Raw genomic sequence first — 19,526 nt, 5'->3', positions numbered from 1 at the left:
TCAGAGTACATATACATTTCAAATGATCAGCATAAACCAATGCCAATTATGAACAAGTGTTACAGAGACAAAATGTGACACTTCACACTTGACGTTGTCAGTGTCATGTAAATATGTTCTAAGGACAACACATATTTTGGCTTAATTTCAGTCCCAGGTAGGACTTTATCACAGCTGCGTGTGTCTGTAAAAGTTTTTGACCTAGCAAAAAATCTCAACAATCTTTCATTTTCAAAAGCAGAAAATACATTTTCCTGAGATTTTCAAATGAATGCACATTCTGTTTCTGTGCAAACTGTATTACCTGCCCTTCTGCAACCGTCTCTGTATCAATGATAGTGATGATTCCAGGCACCAGAGGACTTCGACGAATATTGCTATGTGCTAAAATTTCTTCTTCAGTTGCTCCTGAAGGCAGCGTCCCTGTCAGCTGTGTAACCACTTTCCCAACCATCGTAAGTCCAGTCTTGATTGTCTATAAAAAGAAAGAGAAGCAATCATTAATGTTTAGGGCTGTTTTGGGGATCTATCTTGAATTTTTTTCCAACACAATTAATGTAACTAGATTGCACACACCAGAAGTACACAAAACAAATGTTTTTCTAAGTGATATATAAGCTGCAAAAGGCTGTATTTAACAGAAATAACTTGAAGTATTCACTTTTATTTCGGAATTAAATGCTTCAATTAATTAATGTTGTCTAAGTGCTACAGTTTTTTCTTTCTTTAGCTTTGTTATTTATTTATTCCTAGAGGTACAGAGCATGGATAGTTAGATGAATCAAATGATGAAGCCAAGGTGGGTGTTTGTGGGGGGCCGTGTTACACAGAGAAAGGCTTACAGCCCCTTAATGCTGAAATAGTTACGTCTTCTGCAAGGGACGAGGAATTTGGCCCTCGATAGATAGGACAGATACATTCATTGGTTTCTCAGCAATTGTGCCTTTCGCAGCATCAGAACTTGACACGGGACTCAAACCCCACAAATTTAAAAACACCATCCTCATTCTACGAGAAAGGACAACTCTGTACAACGTACACACATATCCCATTAAAAATAATGTGACTTTCCATAGGCTGCATGGTTTCCAGACCCGGGTTTGAAAACATACTCATTGTACCAGCTTTTAGTATCTCAAGATGCTTAAGATTACTTTTATTTTATTTGGAGAAAGTGTGAGAGTACACACAATAAAAGAGATACAGGTTAAAAAAAAAAAAATCAGTTTCCAACTTTAAATACTTTCTCCTTGAATCAAGGACTGTGCCTTATTTGCCTATAAAGAATTGAGCAGATTTATTATGCAATATAAATAAGAAACAGCAAAAGAGATCAGAATGGAATGACACTATAACAAGCCAATTCTTAACTAAAAAGACAAGCTAAGCTGCCTGCTAAATTGAAAAGGAAAAAAACCTACTGATCACAGGCTAAAACCAAGAAGCAGCCACAAATCAATTGCAACTGCTTTGTTTAGTGCTAAAATCTCAAACTGCAGTGATTAGAAAACACATTAGTGTTCATCAATTAGCAGCCAAACGTTTGTTTTAATAATTCATAGGAAATGACTTACACAAAGTCTGTTAGTGTGTTGTCAGGAAAACCTCTGAAGGGCCAACAGAATTAGGCGCCACACGGTATTGATGGCAATATCTAGCCAGGAAGCCTGATTAACCTCTGAGATGCCTCAGCTGATGTACTTACCCCATTAATGCTAATGGAGATACTACCACTTAAAATCCAGCCATGCCTTTATCATAGGAATGTCGCTGGGGTTTAAAGTCTTTAGTAATATCCTGCCATTTGTTTCTTATTATTTCTTTTTATAGTCAGATGCAACAAATGAGAATAAAACAAATTTTAACAGTGGCAAATTCAGAAGACTGAAAAACATAACGTAAAGCAGATAACGGTATCCGAGGAATAGACCTAAAGTAGACCCAATGCCATCACAAGAATGCGTTTTCAACAGACACTTTCCTTACAAAAAATGACAAGGCAGTTTTCTGGCCAATAGTTAAAATCGTATAAAATGCACTGGTGGTTTATACATCAGGAAAGAGAAAACAGTGTAGAAGTACTATGTGGCAAAATACCTATGCAAGTTAAAAGATAACTTTAATATTGTAACTGGAGAAATTGGATAACAAAATGCCAGATATAAACTTATAGCTCTCTAGAAAAAAATTAACATGCCTATCTAGCAAAATGAATTACCACTACAATGTTAGAGTAGACTGCGACTGCAGGACCACTGCGAGGTAATAGGTGTACAAAGATGTGGCCGAGGCCATTAGCTCAGAAATATCAGCACAAAACCATTACAGCACTTACTTCTTTGTGCTGTGTGTATATTTGCAAAAACTTCTTTGGTAATCTTTAACCTTTCCCATGCCATATCAGCTGTCCCCTCTATCCATTAGAGCTAATGACCTTGCTCTCACATAAGCTGTTAGTACTCATTAAGAAGTTATCAGGTAACAAGAGAAAACAGATGCAGCCTTTGCTAAATCACTTTACCACTACAGGATTAAAAGATAGGGAGAAAGAATCAACTAAAAAAGTTATGAGGTGAGAAGAACTTGGTTTATAATTTGATACTAGACATTCAACAGACCAAATACATTTTAAATGAAATAGGTTAAAGTTTGCACTGTCCCAGTTCCTTTGTCATTGATGGGAACTGCCGGTGCATGCTCAGTGAAATCTTCTTATAAATAAAATTAAAATACTTGATCCGATTCCTTTGGTAAGCAATGATGCACACTGTGCAAACACACTAATTATTTGTATGCTCACATGTGCCCTATCTACTTAAAAGTAAGACTGTTCACATTCAAATATAAAGAAACACATATATTTAATTAAAATAAATGTATGCACTCATACCTCATTTAATTGAAAAATAAGTACAACCTTAATTAGATGAGAAAATTAAAATGCATCATTCGGTGCCTGTTAGGCTCTTTTGTTCCAACAACGGTCTTACATCCTTTTGATGACAAAACAATATATTGTTGCTGTTTCTCATAATAAATACATTTTACATTATTTATTTGCTTACAAATGAAAAATACATAGAAAGCAGAAAAAGATATCAAAAAGATATTTCTTGGTAATCAACAATCTGAAAGCCTCACAGTTAGTTTGAACAAAAGAACATACAATCAATTATAGATTCAAGCTCAAACTAGATGTTTGTTGAAATGCTCATGTTTCACAACGATGTTTCCCTTTCCTGCTCTTGTCACATATTCTGAAAAGGCGTAGGACAGGAAAGAAAGCCTCTTTGGAAATTAGTCTTAAACAGCACGGCAAGTTTTACCACTAGGAATGCGTTACGATGGAGAAGGTCTATATGAGCGCCACTTGCATAGAGCGAGCTGAAAGGTGACTCACCCAGGGACATGGTGGGACCAAGCCTCTCTTCAACAAGACTTACACAAAAAACCAAGCCTGGAGACATAAGAATGTCTTTTCCTATGTCCCCTTCCTTGCTGCATCCAAAATGGGTTAATTATAACACGCGATTTCACATTTGGATGCTTATCTCAAACCAAGCACCTGAATATTCTCCCATCTCTAACACCGTTAAGTAACAATGGGCTTCACTCTGAAAGGAAATTCTACAGCCATCCTTTTTGCTTGTTCAACTGGTGTGAAAAGAATCTTTGTCCCATAAGGAACAACATTTTCATTTTTCCAAACAAATCGATTTTTATCTTTGCTAAACATTAACCTAAATTGAAATCTTGACACAGTTTCTATTTCCAGAAATTTTCTGCTTGGCCAAATTACAGAAATTATCAGAGCTTTTTAGAACACGGACAGACAGAAACCCACCCAAACAAATGTGGGGAAATGAAAATAAGAGATTGAGTTGGAAAAAATGTACATGTTTTTCCAGCAACAGTGGAAAGCAATGCTCCTACAAGATGCATCTAAGAAGAAACAGGAGAAAGTTCCATGTTCAAAATAAAATCCTTCTAGGATTTTTAAAGTCAAATGGGAAGATGATGTAAAGGAATTCTTCATCATGTTGCCAGAATAACAAGAGTTTTGTCACCAGGAAACAACACCTTCCAACATGACCATGATTTTGACCTCTGTGTTCTCAGTTAACTGGGGAGCTTCTGACTCCCGAGTTATTTGATTACGGACGAAATTTATTTGCTGCACCAAGTACAGTACACAGCAGTACATCTCACCGAGGACAGACCCACCCTCACTACCAGGACATTCAAAACCATTTCTCATCAAAGGGAATACCATTGAAGTAAATATTCTATACTGCCTTTGAGACCCTCTACAGAGGATCTGAAGGGTAATTCTCAAAAGCGACCCTGTTGAAATTACTCTTGGCTCTCAGCTTTATGTCTGTCCTTTATACAAGGGTTCTTTCACTTCCTTCAATAAGAAATTGGAACACAAACGGAGAAAAGGCTGTAACCCAAGTTAATCTGACAGAACAAGAAGTTTTATGGAACCACTTCTGAACCAAAAAGCAGCAGTTTAGGGAACAGAAAAGGACATCCACTTTCAAAAACCTAATACCTCTGCTGATCAAAGCAAATGAATTACAAACTATTGCAGGCTGATAAGATACAACAGCAGTAGAGGTTTATAAACAAAGACTTACTTAAGCAGAGAGTCAAGTTTATGGTAAGGTAATGAGATGGACAAAGAGCAACAGATATTTGGAGTATATATTTGCCAACAAGAAAGTCAGCATTTCAGTTATCAGAGATGAAAACTTGCTAGATAGTAAGCCAAGATTCAATGAAATCAGTAATAAAGTAAACATTTCAGATTTAGTGTTGCTCACCCAGACATGAATAACAAATTAATACAGTAAGGCTGAGATACACTCAAGAGCCAAATCATGCAAATATTTAAAAGTATATAAGTATTAATCTTGTCTGTTACAGCAACATCTAACAGCCCATCGAGAGCAAAAGCAATGTGCTAGGCAAAATACAAAGTAGTACAGAGATTGTACCCTTATGATTATCCACCTTCCTAACTTTCACTATTACTTCACCTTTGTACAGAGGCTAACAATCGTTTTGTCTCCTATGATTATAAACACATTTTATCTTCAATAGCTATTCACGTGATGCAACATCACTACTTCAGTGTTTGTGCACGTTCAGCTTAATGTGGGAATTTCTGGATTATGATCTTTGGCTAGTACTGCTCTGGAGGTAAGGTCATCATCTTGGTCCTTACTGGCTTTAAAATCTAGTTATCCATGGTCTTTGGGGATAAGGACTATAACAGATGTCCTCCTTTTTTAGATCTTTCACTCTGTCGAAAAATGTTAGACAGAATAGTGCTTAGTCTTTGATGCCTACTGGAATGCTTTGACAATCATTATATGGTTTAAGAAAGCTTTGGCCTGTTCTTCTTCAGTCATGACTAGGCTTGGCTTTGGCAGTATGGTGAGCTGTTTGTAAGATTTTACCACATCTGATCGTAACTGAGACTGATCATGCTAAGCCAGCTGGTTTTTCAAACTTAACTGTGCTATAAAAAACATGTTAATGATGCTGAGATTGAAGGAGTATGGGGATATTTTCCCCCAGTTTTATTTTTTTTTGCTGATGGTGAAAGTATGCAAACAGATACAGCAAATTTCAGACGTCTTGAGAAGAACAGCAATTCAAGTTCTCCTCAACAATGTAAAAAACTGTGATTTTTCTCCTCTTCCAGCCACAGTGAGATTGTGTCCAAAGCTATGCTGGTGGAATATGTTTGGTTTTGTATGGTTTTTACATGAGATGGCATGCCCTATGTCTCCCTTTGTGGGTTCTTGTAACTGCTGTTTTCTTCAGTGACGCTGAGCTTTCTGCTCTGTGCTGTCATTTAATTCCTATTATTAGATTTGTTTTGTTGTGTATATCAGAAATGAAAAGGCTAGTGGTTACAATGAAAGCTTGTAATCAGCACGAAGTTTGCCAGAAAATGCGAAAACTCATTTCGTGTGTGTGTGTGCGCGCGCGTGTGTGTGTGAAAGAAAAAGAAATTACTTGGCAAAACGCTGCAGGCAAGTCCTCAAGGAAAGGAGTAAAGGAGTGAGGTGGGGGGGGAATAGTAAAACAACAGCTCTGCATACTCTTTGGCTCGTTTAAGATTTTTCCAAGCCATGGTCTTTTAATACTATGAAAACCCAGACATTTCTCTGAAAACAGAGGGATATTATAATGTCATCCGAACTAAGAAATCTAGGCAATGAAACCTATATGTAAACAGTCATTAATAAACTCTATCCTTCAAAGAAAGCTGCCAGGTAATTAATTAACTCCAGTACTGCGCTGTCATCCTTCAGAGAGATTAAAACATATAATGCTAGTGTGATTGAGTCCAAAAAGCACCAAGCACTTGTAAAGTCAGTTTTCATGATCCTAAAAGACTAATAATTCACAATGTTGATTTCTAATCATGTAAACTTGTAATATTATGAATAGCCATTATACAAATCCATTTTACTGTGATTTTCCTGTAACAGGGTCACGAATATGAATAGCTGCTTGTAATAAGTAAAATTTTTAAAAAATCAGTTCCGAAGGACAGGAATACTCTGTGAGAAACAATGGCTACTCGGGGATTCGCAGGATGAGGACCACACGCCTGGTGCTAATGCTAACATGTTTCATACTGCGTTTTCCTCTTTTGTGAATGGGGGGCGGGGGGCGATGACACACAGTACAATTCAGCAGGGAAACCTAATAATTATCTTACATGATAACCTCTTCCAGCAGCAGCTGATGTACTCACTTTGGCAGCACTAATGACTGTGGCAGTGTAAGACTGAATGTTGTCTCCACAGGCTCCACCACGGGATTGATGGCATCGGATCAGCTACAAGAAGACAGACAGCAACCAAGTAACTACTATTAAACTACACAAACCCATAACCCATTACCATAGCTCTTATTTGTCATGTACAGTGGTGTGTTTTTTCCTACAAATAGCAAAAAGCCCTGCTGAGACACTTAACCCCTTTTTATAATCTTCTGGGTGCCACCCAGACTGTCGCGTACTCAACTCCAGTTTTCAATTACAAGATGAGTAGTCACTAAGAATTCATAAACTTTGAAATGGTGGGATTTTTGGTCTGGCAGCAATACCACAAATAAATTTAAATAAATATAATCAAAAGCTTTAGCCATGTATATGTAAGATTCTTAGAATGTCTGATATTTAATGTGAGTGTGGCTTTCCCCTCCTTTTTATGACTAGCAAGCAAAGAAATTACAAAGGAAAAGAGCTACTTTTAACTTATGTTTAATAGATTAAAGGAATGTATATGAGGTTTACCCTATATTGCCTTCCTCCAAAATTAATAAATCAAAGAAAAACTCTTCTACCTGCCATCAACCTACAAAAGCAGTTTTTTGCCTTTGAACCCTAACTAACAATTGAATCTGTGCTTCTGACTGAATAAAATGGTAAAAAAAAGATAGTTGTTGCTTGTACACCGAACATGTTGCCTGCTTAACTGTTCTAGCTAAAATAAAATTAAAAATCACTGTGACATGTATTTGTTTCTACATGTTTTCCTTTCCTGCTTATATTTAAGTATCTAAATAAAAATAGCCAAACTAGAGAGAAAGGGGAAGTCCGCAGTGAATATACCTGGGAACACACAGGCTATTTAAATTCTTTTTGTGATATAATTCTTTTGCTGATCAGTGGCTTATATTTTTGGCAGCAGCACTTTTTAAATCCCTGGCTGACTGGTTAAGTTTTACAAAACCACATAGGCGTGGCACTGAAGGAAAGGCAGGCCTGAATTTGGAGAGAAATCAGTTGTGCTTGAAAAGGTGTAACAACAAATACATTTCTAAATTCTGCCTCTCTGATAATTTCTGGTTCAGCTCTAGAAACAGCTATTCCAGTCACAGGTGGAAGGGAGAAAAAACATCTGCTTTGAAATAAAAATAAGGCATTAGAAGCTGAAGTTAAAGTTTTCAAACACTTCAAGCTTTAAATACACAATCACTTCTCTGGCCGAGGGCTGATAAAAAGAGTGATAATTTTTTTTTCTTGGGATCTATTTTTTCTTTTGCCTCTAGAAATAAGAAAAAATATTTAAACATTTTCTTTTTTTTTTTCTGAAGCCTAACATTTTCAGCAAAGATGTTAAAAAGTGGGCATTTTAATGCTATTCCCTTATCTACAAAGTGCATTGCTGTGTTGTTTCAGACAAACCTGTTGGCTCTGTCCAGACTCAGTTTCCCCAAACAGAATTTAGGAATCCTCACTTGCCTGCCTTTCAGAAGTGTCTATAATTAAGTGCTTTAAACTTTTAAAATGCAAAATGGGTCGATTATTGAGTGACCTCACTGAAAACACGTGTTGATAGCTGTCTTCTCTGCCCACGCTACACATTTATGCCTTCCAAGTCCTTCCAAGAGCTTAAATCAAATGTGCAGACTAAAGATATGATATATATGAATACCAAAGCACAACCAGTGTGGGTCCAAGATTAGGTCTGTCATCGTTATGCAAGTCCTCTTACAGACCATCTTTTTCACATAGCTTTTTTCTGAGACTTTTTCTTTTCTTCCCACACCCCCCCATATATACAAAAGCTAGAATGAAACCCAGAACCAGAGAGAAATATTTTTTAAATTAAACCTTCCCTTACCTTATTTTCTGCATAAGCAAGCCAACGGCTTCCAAGAGCAATAGGATTCATGTTTGGCCCTGGACAAGGATAGCAACCTGTGAAGTTTTAAAAGGCAATGTTAAGAAATATCTTAATGACTTCTTACAAAGAATTTTATTTATTGCCAAGAAAACAAAAAGTCTAAACAAAAACCTTTCAATTGCTAATATCACTCAGTAAATGCTTGCATTTTTTCCCTAAAGATAAGACTGTGGTTAGACGAGCAATTTTGAACAGTTAATTATGTGTAAATACTCTTTTCTCCTTATGTTTGCATTTTTTTAATGCCATTTTGATACAGTGGAGTGAGGGGAAAATTTAAGTTTGAATGGATTGGTTCTGTATCTTCACATTTTAATTAGTTTTACTTGACTGATGCTTTTCTATTGGTGAACAGTTTCAGTTCACTTCAAGTTCTTCTAGACTTTTGTAGTATGAAGGGGGGTGTTGTGCTTTTAGGTTCGTTTTTAATAATTCTATATACAAGCCCTTAGCCTCTCAAAATGCTTTTGCACACACTTAACTTTACACAGTGAGAGAATTTGTAATTCCTTTAAAATCAGTAGCAAAGTTTCCATTGTTCACCTGCTTTTCATTACCTTTATATTGTCATTAAAAATAGACATATACACATGCATAAAGATGAACATAAAATAGAGAAGTATTCCTGAGTATTAAAAGGTATTAAAATATCTATAATAGAACGCAACTGAAAATAGCCGTGAATGAAAATATGGCAAGGTTTAAAATTAATCAGGCCCGTGTTAAATGCCATTTAATATATAAAGTCTGAGTTAAAAAACAAAAACCAAAACAACTCCCCCAAACCAATAACCAAGAATATCACACTATTAACTATCAAAATGAAAAATGCAGAATTTAAAATTATTGACAACAACTAGATAATGCTTAAACATGAATGAAAACCTTAAGTAATCTACAATTAAAAGTAGCATGGTGACCCTCATCCTAATTACTATTACTGTCCTACTTCCACGTCCTGTTTCCCCTCCTTTGTTTTTCGTCATTTTAGATTAAGCCCGTTTGGGTGGACGGCTGCTCTTTCTACATCAGCACGTAACCCCTGCCTGTATTTAGTGCCCAAATCCTGCTGATGTAGCCGAACTCCAGTGCTCTCGCCCTGGCGCTGTGTGGCTCCAGCAGGCTGATTTCAGTGGGATCCTTCGTCAAGGTAAGAGTCTGAAAGTTCAGATACTGAACTCACACGGATGAAGCCACAACACTGTTTACTGATTAGGGCTGCGATAACAACATTTGAGCTTGAGTGTTCAAACTTAAGCTAATAAACTAAGGCCTTCAGCCTCATGCATAATGCCATTTACTAGACTAAATCCGTTCCAGTACACGAAAACATAGATATAAAAAAGAAATATTGCATAAGGGGGGAGTGAATGGGGGGAAAGAGGGGACTATCAAGCAAACGGTTAATCTCTGTTTTCATCAGTTCTTAGGCTAATATAGACAATTTAGTAATTCATATTCTCTCACTGCTTGGCCAAGAAACAAAACGTTTAAAAACTTATAGACATGTGTGTCTGATTTAAAGGAGCCCTGGTTAGCTGATCCTGTATCACAGGCAGAAGGAGCACTGAGATCAGGCAAACAGCATTTCAGAGGAACACATATAACCAACAACTGCAATTTACTGCATAAAATCCTACACTGCTTTCTGAGAAACAACATATATTAAAAAAAAAAAAAAAAGACACAGCTAGCTAAGCTTCTCTTTCCCCAAAGTTTCTTGTGTCAGACTCTGGATCCTGATCTGCCAACCACAGTGAGAAAAAGCAAACTTATTCACCACCTTCTTTTTGCAAATATCAGGGTCTTTTTGAACGGGCCCCAAAATAGTCCAGAACATTTAGTGAGGACAACAGACTTTTAAAAGCTTAATGGCATTATTTTCCATGCTTGCAAAATGGTGAGAAAGGTATGCGGGAGGGTGTTAACTACAACACTTAACAGTTTAAACTGACATTTGACAACCCTTAAAGACATATTTGATGGCATTTTGTTGGGCACGTGCAGAAACAGCTGCTATACTCTTCATGCTGTCTAAGATAAACAGCTCTTTATTTCATTTTTTAGAGCAGGGCAGTGAGGGTATTGCAAAATTCGAAAGATCATAGCAAGCTATTTCAAAGGTCATAAAGCAATGGAAGGAGAAAAGCAGCAATTCATCCAATTAAATCCATCTCAGGCCAGGAAAGCAAAACCAAGTGAATATTTTGTAAGGCCTTATCACTGCCTTGATCTCAGGAAGGAAAACAAATTCTGAAGAGATGATGCCACAATTGTTATTGCATTCCAGAAGTACATAAAATGTGGGTAGCCAGAGCCTCTTAAGGAACAAAGCAAGCAAAAAAAGGTTGTAAATACAACCCTACATTGTAAATACAAACGTGTTCTTCCGATGACATTATAGATTAGGACCAGTAAGGTTTTAACGCTGACTTCTGCTTTGGCAATTCTTATCTGAATGTCTAAAGACGTTCAGGTTGCCCAAACTTTATTTATTTTTCCTTTATTTTATCTATAAAATATAGCATTAAAAGCTGTCAGATGAGAGCCTTCATCACATAAATCCCTACAGTGACTTTAGAATCAGTCACCTGCATTTCCCAGACCCTGCAAACACCCTGTAACATCCTTGCAGCAAAAAACAAAAGGAGTATCAGCCAACAGATGCACTGTAACGACAAAACCCAAGCAACTCAACCACTCCTAACAAAAAGAAATACCTTGCTTGGAAAGGTACCTGTTCTCAATTACTTCAGTGAACTGAAGTAAATGAAGAACTACAAAAAACATTATTCTTCAAATAAAAAAAAGATTCAAGTAATAAAAAAGTTATCTTAGAAGAACCGCAACAGTCTTCACCAAACCCACTGTAGGTAGCTTGGTCCATGAACCAGACTCAGTCAGACCCACACGCAAATTGGCCAACGTTAATAATAACCTCCACAGAAGTCAACAATTCGTCTCAGTACTAAACTCTACTCTCCGATATGGAAAGCAGTGTAAAGAAAGAGCTGTTTCCTCCCTTTCTTTTCTTTGCAAGTCTCTGCATTTTGGAAACTTGCAGCAGTACAAGGATAAACAAAGGGTTATACTTTATGGGAAGGAAAAGCAAATTGTTTTTCTGCTTTCCAAAAAAACAGCTGGAGTCAGCAGAACATCATCTACTAGGCAAATGAAAAGACGGACACGGCGTGACCTATCAAGCTCGGCCATCCAATCATTACCAGCCTAACTCTCCTAAAGATTAACTTCTATTTCTACTAAACTTCAAAACAACTGAGGAAAAATCCATTCTAAGCAACAACAGCAGCAATTTTAGCGTGTTTACAATAGGAATGAACATAATGAGAATGCAGAACTAACTGTCAAGAAGACCAAAGTTTCCAAGTTTTAATGACAGTATGGAGAGGTCATCCAAGAAAAGATCACTTGATGAAAGTCCTTCCAAAAGTACAGCAAATCAAGCAAAGTACTAAAAAACATCTGATCTTAGAATAAGCTGCACTGGGACTATCATCCACAATAGTGGACCTCATCCACAATATAGGTGAAAACCTACATGTTTTTAAGTACACAGTGACTCTCCCTGGGCTTTATAATGACACACAGAGGAAATGCACTACTTTAAAGCTGTGAAAAGGCAAAAGTAGAAAATAAACGATTTTGAAAGCCTGAATTCAAGTGCAAGTTTTTCCTGCTAACTTTATGCACCCAAGGACTCCAACCGGTGCTGGCCTAAGCAACACTGATGAATAAGAAACGGGCTCCGGGCTCCCTCTGAACAGGGACTTGGCTAACAGCCCAGGATTTCACAGGAGCACTCTGGTACCTTATATTCTTTGCCTTGATTTTCCCATTTCCAAGATGCAAGTTTCACCTACATCGAAATGGTACCATAGGTAAATTCTTTAGCATTACAATTTCTTAGTTTCTTCCCATCTTTTAACAACTGAGTTACAAAACTATAATCTGAAATAAGCATGTAGGTTGTGATTATTTGAATTCAAAGATGGTTTTATCTTTCTTGCTTTTGTGCTGACTTTATATATTTGGTTTTATGGAGAATACAGGAATCTTAGAAGTTACTTAAAGTTGTCCAAAGAGCTATACAAAGGTTTGCTTAATGAGTGAGCAAAGCGAAGGCATGTTTACTTTATATTACTTTTCAATTACCTTTATGAAAATCTCTACCACTCTGTGGTAATAAACCAAATCACCTTCTCTACTGAGCTCTGAAAATTAACACAAATACCCACTTCTCTGACTCTGGATCTTTCCATTGGTCTATGCTCTTACAGAAAACTAAGATTCCAGTCCTCCTCTTAAATTGTTTTTAAAAAGCTCATCCTCTAGCTTTAGTAATGGTAGTGTGAATACGGAGACAGCAGCCAAAAAGAGAAAAGCAACACATTCCTCTCCTCCCACTTAGATTTTAAACAAACAGCACATTGGGAAAATACTGTTAAGAGGAATGAGGACATTCAAAGTCATGTCAGCTGTAACAGAGATTAAGCCAATAAATCACAATACATGCCACTATGAAAACTTGAACCATTTGTATTGGGGCAGCTCTTCATCAAGCTCCACAGTTTTTTCATGAGAAGAAAAAGCTTAAAAAAAGATATATATACATATATGAGTATATATATAAAAACTCAAAATCCCAGTATGGGATGGATTGTTGGGGACTAAACACTGCAGGGAGTCCCGATATCCATAAAAACTTGGCAGTTTGGTACTTCACATCCAAGCACAGTATCTTTGGAATCCCAGAGGCAATTAAAATCCTACAGGCATCTAAGCTTTCAACAGCTCAGTTCTTCAGGAGGACCAGAGCTGTGCATCTGTTTTCCACGATACCGCCACAAGTCCCATCAGCATCTTCAGGGTGCTCGCTATATATATGCCCTTCTCGTTCATGAGGTATGGATGGTGAATGCGCTCTAAGGGACTCTGCATATATACCAAATATAAGACATACCAACACGACCTGTTTAAAAAATATGCAATGCAGGTGGAGGACCAGTATTTTAATAACACACGTCCCTGAGAAGTGAGCACTGTCCTAGTCAAGGACGTTATTTTTTCACTTGGTGCTTCAGAAACGTCCTACACAGCCTGAATAGCTGCATTAACGAAGAGCTAAAGAAGCTCTTATCATGGCAAAGTATCCAGACTTAAATATCTGCAAGGAGGCAATGTTTCTCTCCAGAAAAATCCGATGCTAACAGTCAGCACTTGTCTGAGCTAAGTCAGAACTTAATTTTCAGTTTACATAACGATATACTCACATCTAAATATGGGTCCTTAGCCAGAGTACAGCTATTATTTGCTTCTCAAACCTCACTAAAACATAGTGTAAAATGACATGCGGTAAACTGTTGCAAATTACTGTGCGAATGAATAAAGCTAAGGGAATGAAAAAGCCGAATCAGAAGCATCCAGAACAACATTGCTTTTCTTCAAACACATCCCAACATGCTTATCTTAAGACACTACCATTTGTTTTTTAATTTCACAGCATATTGTATGAACTTATTCTCTACACCTATTTTTATAGTCAAAAAAAAAAAAGGGGAGGGGGGGGAAATCTGTTTCTGATATTTGCCAGGCTTTCATCCCCTCTATCTTGACTTTGTTTTTACTTTTTAATGAAAACCATTTTAGTAGGTTGTTCTTTATTTTTTCCTGTCAGTCTAACGGGAAAACTTCCTTTTTCCATAATTTTCACTGCTTTCTTTTCCCCAATTCTCTCCGATTTCCTCTGCACTGATACATACTCATCCTTTTTTGGTATCAGTTACAAGAATTATCCTCATAATTACTGTAACTTTTTTTTTTAATGGATATTCCACACCTTGTGTCTGTGAGGAATGCATACTAGTGTTGTCCAGTTTTATTTCAAGCTACTTTGTGTGAGTGTTTATACCATATGTGGGTATGGGCAGTATTATTGTAAAATCTTCTTAGGATTCTGTCTCTGATCCCAAACCATGGAAGAAATGGCATCTCTTTCGAGTATGATGAATATGACACTGGGGTAGGATACAGTCAGCAAACTCAAGGGATGCTGGTCAGGGCAGAGATCTCCAAGGCTAATCTACACCTTAAGGCAAAACTAAGTGAACCTTTACTGAGAAAGCAGATTACTGGATAAACAACGATTTTTCTGTTTCAGTGTGTGAAGAGGTTCATTAAAGACCACATATGCCATCTTAAGTGGATAGTATTTTCAAACACAGTTTTCCGAGCAAATTCCACAAAAATTAACTGCCTTTATCATTTAAGGTATTTGCCAGATATCACTTTAAAAATCCATGAAGCAGAGGTATTGTGTATTTTTAAATAGATAGCTACAATAACTCAGTAAAGCTATGCTACTTTTTAGTCACTGGATGTAGCTTATAATCAATTAACCATTCTTTTCTAGGTCTTGAAATGAAAAATACAGCACTCTATAGTAATAAAATTACAAAACTACATTCCTAAGTCTTTCAATCCAAAGCAGCTAGAAAACAGATCCATGACAGAGAGCAGAGAAAGGGTATATGCAATAAATAATGGGTAGAGTGATACTGTTGTTGCAAAAGCATTGTTTATTCCAAGGAAAACAAATCATATAAGTTGTTTTATCTAATTTTTTTTGTTTGTTTGGGTGGTTTTTTTTAGCATCACCAAGCAAACCAAATGTATTTGTTTATAAACTGTATAAAGTAATATTGTTTATAAATTCCTCTGGGTTCCTTCTAGATGAAAGGCCCTATGTAAATGTTATTACTCTCACACTGTCACATACTTTCCAAAACTCTTCTATTGTTCTTGTACTTCCTTCTGTTTAAGTATCACGCATAAAAACTGAGCAAAAGAGCAAACCAGCAGGATGCACCCTACTGTGAAGTCATGCTTGCCATGCAGGGCCTTTTTCTTTTCTCCTTTAAATCACAGAGGCACTACCACTACTCACACACTAAAAAACCCCGTAGAAATGAAGTGAAAAAGTAAAGCCACAAATGCTACATCTCCTGTCATCATCCCCTCCTTGCAGGGCAATATTCATAATACACAGCACATTCACAGCAGACCAAGCCCTGCAACGAGTTGCATTTTGTGCTAGCCTGATCGGAAGAGCAGAATTCCCTCACACAAGCTTGGGGAAGGAGCACAGATTTTTTATTATTATTATTATTACTACTATTCCTATTATTCCTATTCCTCTTATTACCACAGAGACCTCTTTTCCTTGTCAATTCTATGATGGCAGTTTTAAGTTTTTTACTGTTTCTCTATGGGTCCAAGACCAATACCAGAGCTTTTACTAAAAATACCTGTGGCCTTTAATATTGATTAAGCTTGGTTTGTTTAATTTAGCACAAATTTGACTGATTTCAGGACAAACTATGTTTTAATCTCAGGTTTACTTTCTTTTTTTGTTCAGAGAATTGGATAGTGACAAATAATAATGTTACTATAGAGGTAGGTGTTCCTGTGCAGGACGTTGCGAGTAAGATGGCTTTGTTTTGGCCTTTAAGGATTTGGGTTGCTTTAGACAAAAATAACTCACACAGAAACAAACAGCACTTCCTGTTCTACATATAATTTTTAAAACTGTCAAACCCAGGAGATAGGATAGATACACGTCCTGGGTACCAATGCCTTGTTTCTGTCTTTATGCATTTTTTCTGTTGTATTTATACTTCCCTGCAATATAGCAAAACACCCTGCAAGCAACAAAGACATTCGTTTCCATAAATCTACCACGTTGCCCCAAAGACCTTTTCAAAAAGTATTTCAACATTATCCAGTAATAGTGATACGGCGATTCCCACATTCAGGGAAAAACGCTTTTATAAACAACGCCGTTGAAAAGTAAAAGCAAGATCAAATCAACATTTCTCAGGGAAGGCCGTTACAAATTACCTGAAGGCCTGTGTGTTTATAGATATATGTGTGTGTATAAAAATAAAAACTGCTTATATGCAATTCACAGGAACATTCTTGGCTTCTCTTCATTGATCAAGAAAACAGTGTGAAACAGGAGCTCGCTGCCCACCTGCCTTAAGGACTTTCGATCTAAACTGAAGAGTCTCCCTGGGCAGACAGAGGAATCCTGTCAATTATTACACCATGTGGGATACCCAGGAAAAACGCCACTCCCTGGTCACAGCTGAGAAGGGAAACGCACAAACAGAACTCCTTCAAGAACGTAACTCTTCAGGCATTAAACCTTTTCATAAGACATCCAGTGTTTTTACTTCAAAGCAAAGAGATCAAACTGCTCCCTGTGTGCCGATCGGGGAAAAGGAATTCTAACAAAGCTAACAAAAATGTACAAAAAAGCCTAGATGATTTCCAGATCAGACCTGTGACAAACCGAAACCACCATATTATTTCTTGCATGTGAATGTCAGTGCAAACAGGAATACCAAATCCAAATTGCAGATTAGAGTATCAAACACCATTTGGTTTGAGGGGTTTTTAGTTCTTTTGAGAGGTGCAGGTGGGGTGCATTTAAAATATACTGAATAATTTTTGGCTTGTGGTAAGGCAAGTCTTTTGAGACTTTATATACAATAAAGCACTCTGACTAAAATCTGGAAAATTACCTCTTAAGGCTCTAGCTGTACAGCATCAATAGAAATGTGGTGCCAGCTAATGGCTGCAATAACTGTCTTCATCCCTAGAGAATAATGGATGGAGAATATATCAATATGAGGAGTGGAAGGGCCAGAGAAACTGAGCAGGCACTAGTTATCGGACACAAAGATGATGCTACATGCATGATGTTATCTGTGATAATCTTTACTAAGGGCCCAGGGGGTGGAAAGGATATTCTTTACAGAGAAGAAAGTATCCATCAGGCCATATTCATAATCATCAATGTTCCACTAAGCAAGCATTTTTGGAGAAGGGTTGAGGAAGCACTGATGTAATAGAAATCAATGAAATTCAGCTTTTCTGCATCTATTGTTTAGAGCAAAGTAGGGGGAAAAAAGCCTGTACATCACTTTCGTTTCTGATCGTTCGGTCATACGCAGTATTCAGAAAAAGGCTCTGAAGGAAATCTTAAGTAAGCCACAATAAAACTCTTAACTATTTAAAAATCTATTTAAATTCCACACCTTGACATTCACAACTACCAAAGGAAATGCATTCTTATTATAAGCATCAAATGAATTTTTTTAATTTGGCCACGTGAGCACTTAAAACAGTGCAGGATGCGAAACTACTGTTTGGCTTTACGTTCCCCTTGATGCAAGTCCTTTCGTCCTAACGAAACGGCGTTGGCTCCCAACATAAGCACAGCAGAGGACAGAGTGCCATAAGAAAGTTACTGCCGTGACTTCTTTGGAGACTGCTGCTGTGCCTTTCTTGAGCAGACATTTAAAAATAAGAATACCACACAGGGCAGATCATAGGATATGTGGTAATTTTTCCACAATATCCACAGGATGTTTTTCCCTTCAAGTTTAAGCACCTGTCTTAAATTCACACACCAAGACTGCAGTACCTGTACACCGAGTTTTTGTTACAAAAGGCACAAATAAAATGTGCTGGCGCTCCGCCATTCAAGTCAAATCAGCACATTTCCATCTAATCACATGCAGGGAAAAAAAAGAAGATATTAGTAATATGTCAAATTTGCTCAAGAAAAATCAGGAAATGCAGGAGTTAAACATTCCAACAGCAGCACGAACCTGACCATGTTCTACATCCTGAATATTTTATGGTATATTTATTACAACAATATATTAAGCTACACGTTCAACCACAAAAACAAAAACAGAAAGACAAACATTACTCATGTGCAACACAGCTGCATTAGCATTGCTGAGGAACACCAAACTTCAGAACTCCTGACACTGTTTTTAATTGTACATTCTGCATTTAATTTCTATGTATAAATAGTCAAAATGGACAAGAGCTTCTGCTTAATTATGTTTGCTTTGTAGCTGTCTCAGTGAGGTTCTAAGGTTCCCACGCCACATAGCTGATGTGGATGTAAGATGCGATTTCCACATCATCATCAAATCTTCTTGAAAAAAACCTTCTCTTTTTCTACGTAATGGTTTACACAGTAACGGAAATGTCTTCAAAGAGCTAGTGATCCTAATTTAGTTCTTTTGACCTTTTATGCCATCACTTCTGACCAAAAGCAGTCAGATAGCACAGCTGAGAATCTTCTTCATGATGAACAATTCTCTGGGCAGCCAGTGACATTACTGCCACTGTCCAGCTGAGGTGGATCAGAACGGATCCAGACGGGATGCCGGCTGACTGTCCTGCAGAGCAGGGATGCTCCAATAATTCAGAGAGGCCTGTAACCTTTTGCTGAGTTTTCTCTCCAAGGATTTCTACTTTTCCAACTTAAAACTGGCACTGCCCTTGTCTAAATTTCAAGGAAAAAAAAAAAAGGGCAGCAAGAGCCCAGTTGCTGGCCAGTTGGCTGACTATCAAAAATCTATGCAGCTATCTAGGTAGCTCATTTACATCAAATTTCAAACACAGAGCAACTTAAGCCTTTAAAGATATACTCTTAAGTCAAAGAGATTTCAGCACGTACGAAATCTGAAAGCTTACACAAAAGCTTTACTGCTGCCTTCAACATGCCAGAGCATAACATCCGCTTGATAGCATAAGCCATTAAGTGAAACAACTAAGCTTCAAAATCCTCAGCACAACTATTCAGCCGCACAGGTCCAAGAAACCCACTCATCTAGGAAAAAAGCACACCTCTCTTTGCCCAGTCACACCCTGTCACCGGCCACGGGCAAGTCGGGGTGGCAAGAGGGGAAGAGCTGTGGTGGCAGC

At 37.4% G+C, this 19,526-nt stretch overlaps 1 protein-coding gene across 3 annotated transcripts in view; it reads right to left on the bottom strand.

Moving 5' to 3' along the window:
- BCAS3 (BCAS3 microtubule associated cell migration factor) overlaps nucleotides 1-19,526 on the bottom strand; it is a gene marked incomplete at both ends in the record, with an annotated part of 366,916 nt that overhangs the window by 291,039 nt on the left and 56,351 nt on the right. For all 3 annotated transcript variants that reach the window (XM_082008615.1, XM_082008616.1, XM_082008617.1), the window contains 3 exons: nucleotides 305-475; nucleotides 6,779-6,862; nucleotides 8,655-8,731. In XM_082008615.1, the coding sequence (XP_081864741.1) occupies nucleotides 305-475; nucleotides 6,779-6,862; nucleotides 8,655-8,731 (332 nt within the window). The remainder of the gene's footprint in view (nucleotides 1-304; nucleotides 476-6,778; nucleotides 6,863-8,654; nucleotides 8,732-19,526) is intronic.

The sequence above is a fragment of the Phaethon aethereus genome, assembly GCF_964289735.1.
Source record: "Phaethon aethereus genome assembly, chromosome: 19".
In the NCBI taxonomy this organism is placed as follows: Eukaryota; Metazoa; Chordata; class Aves; order Phaethontiformes; family Phaethontidae; genus Phaethon; species Phaethon aethereus.
This window is presented reverse-complemented; position numbering and strand designations above follow the sequence as displayed.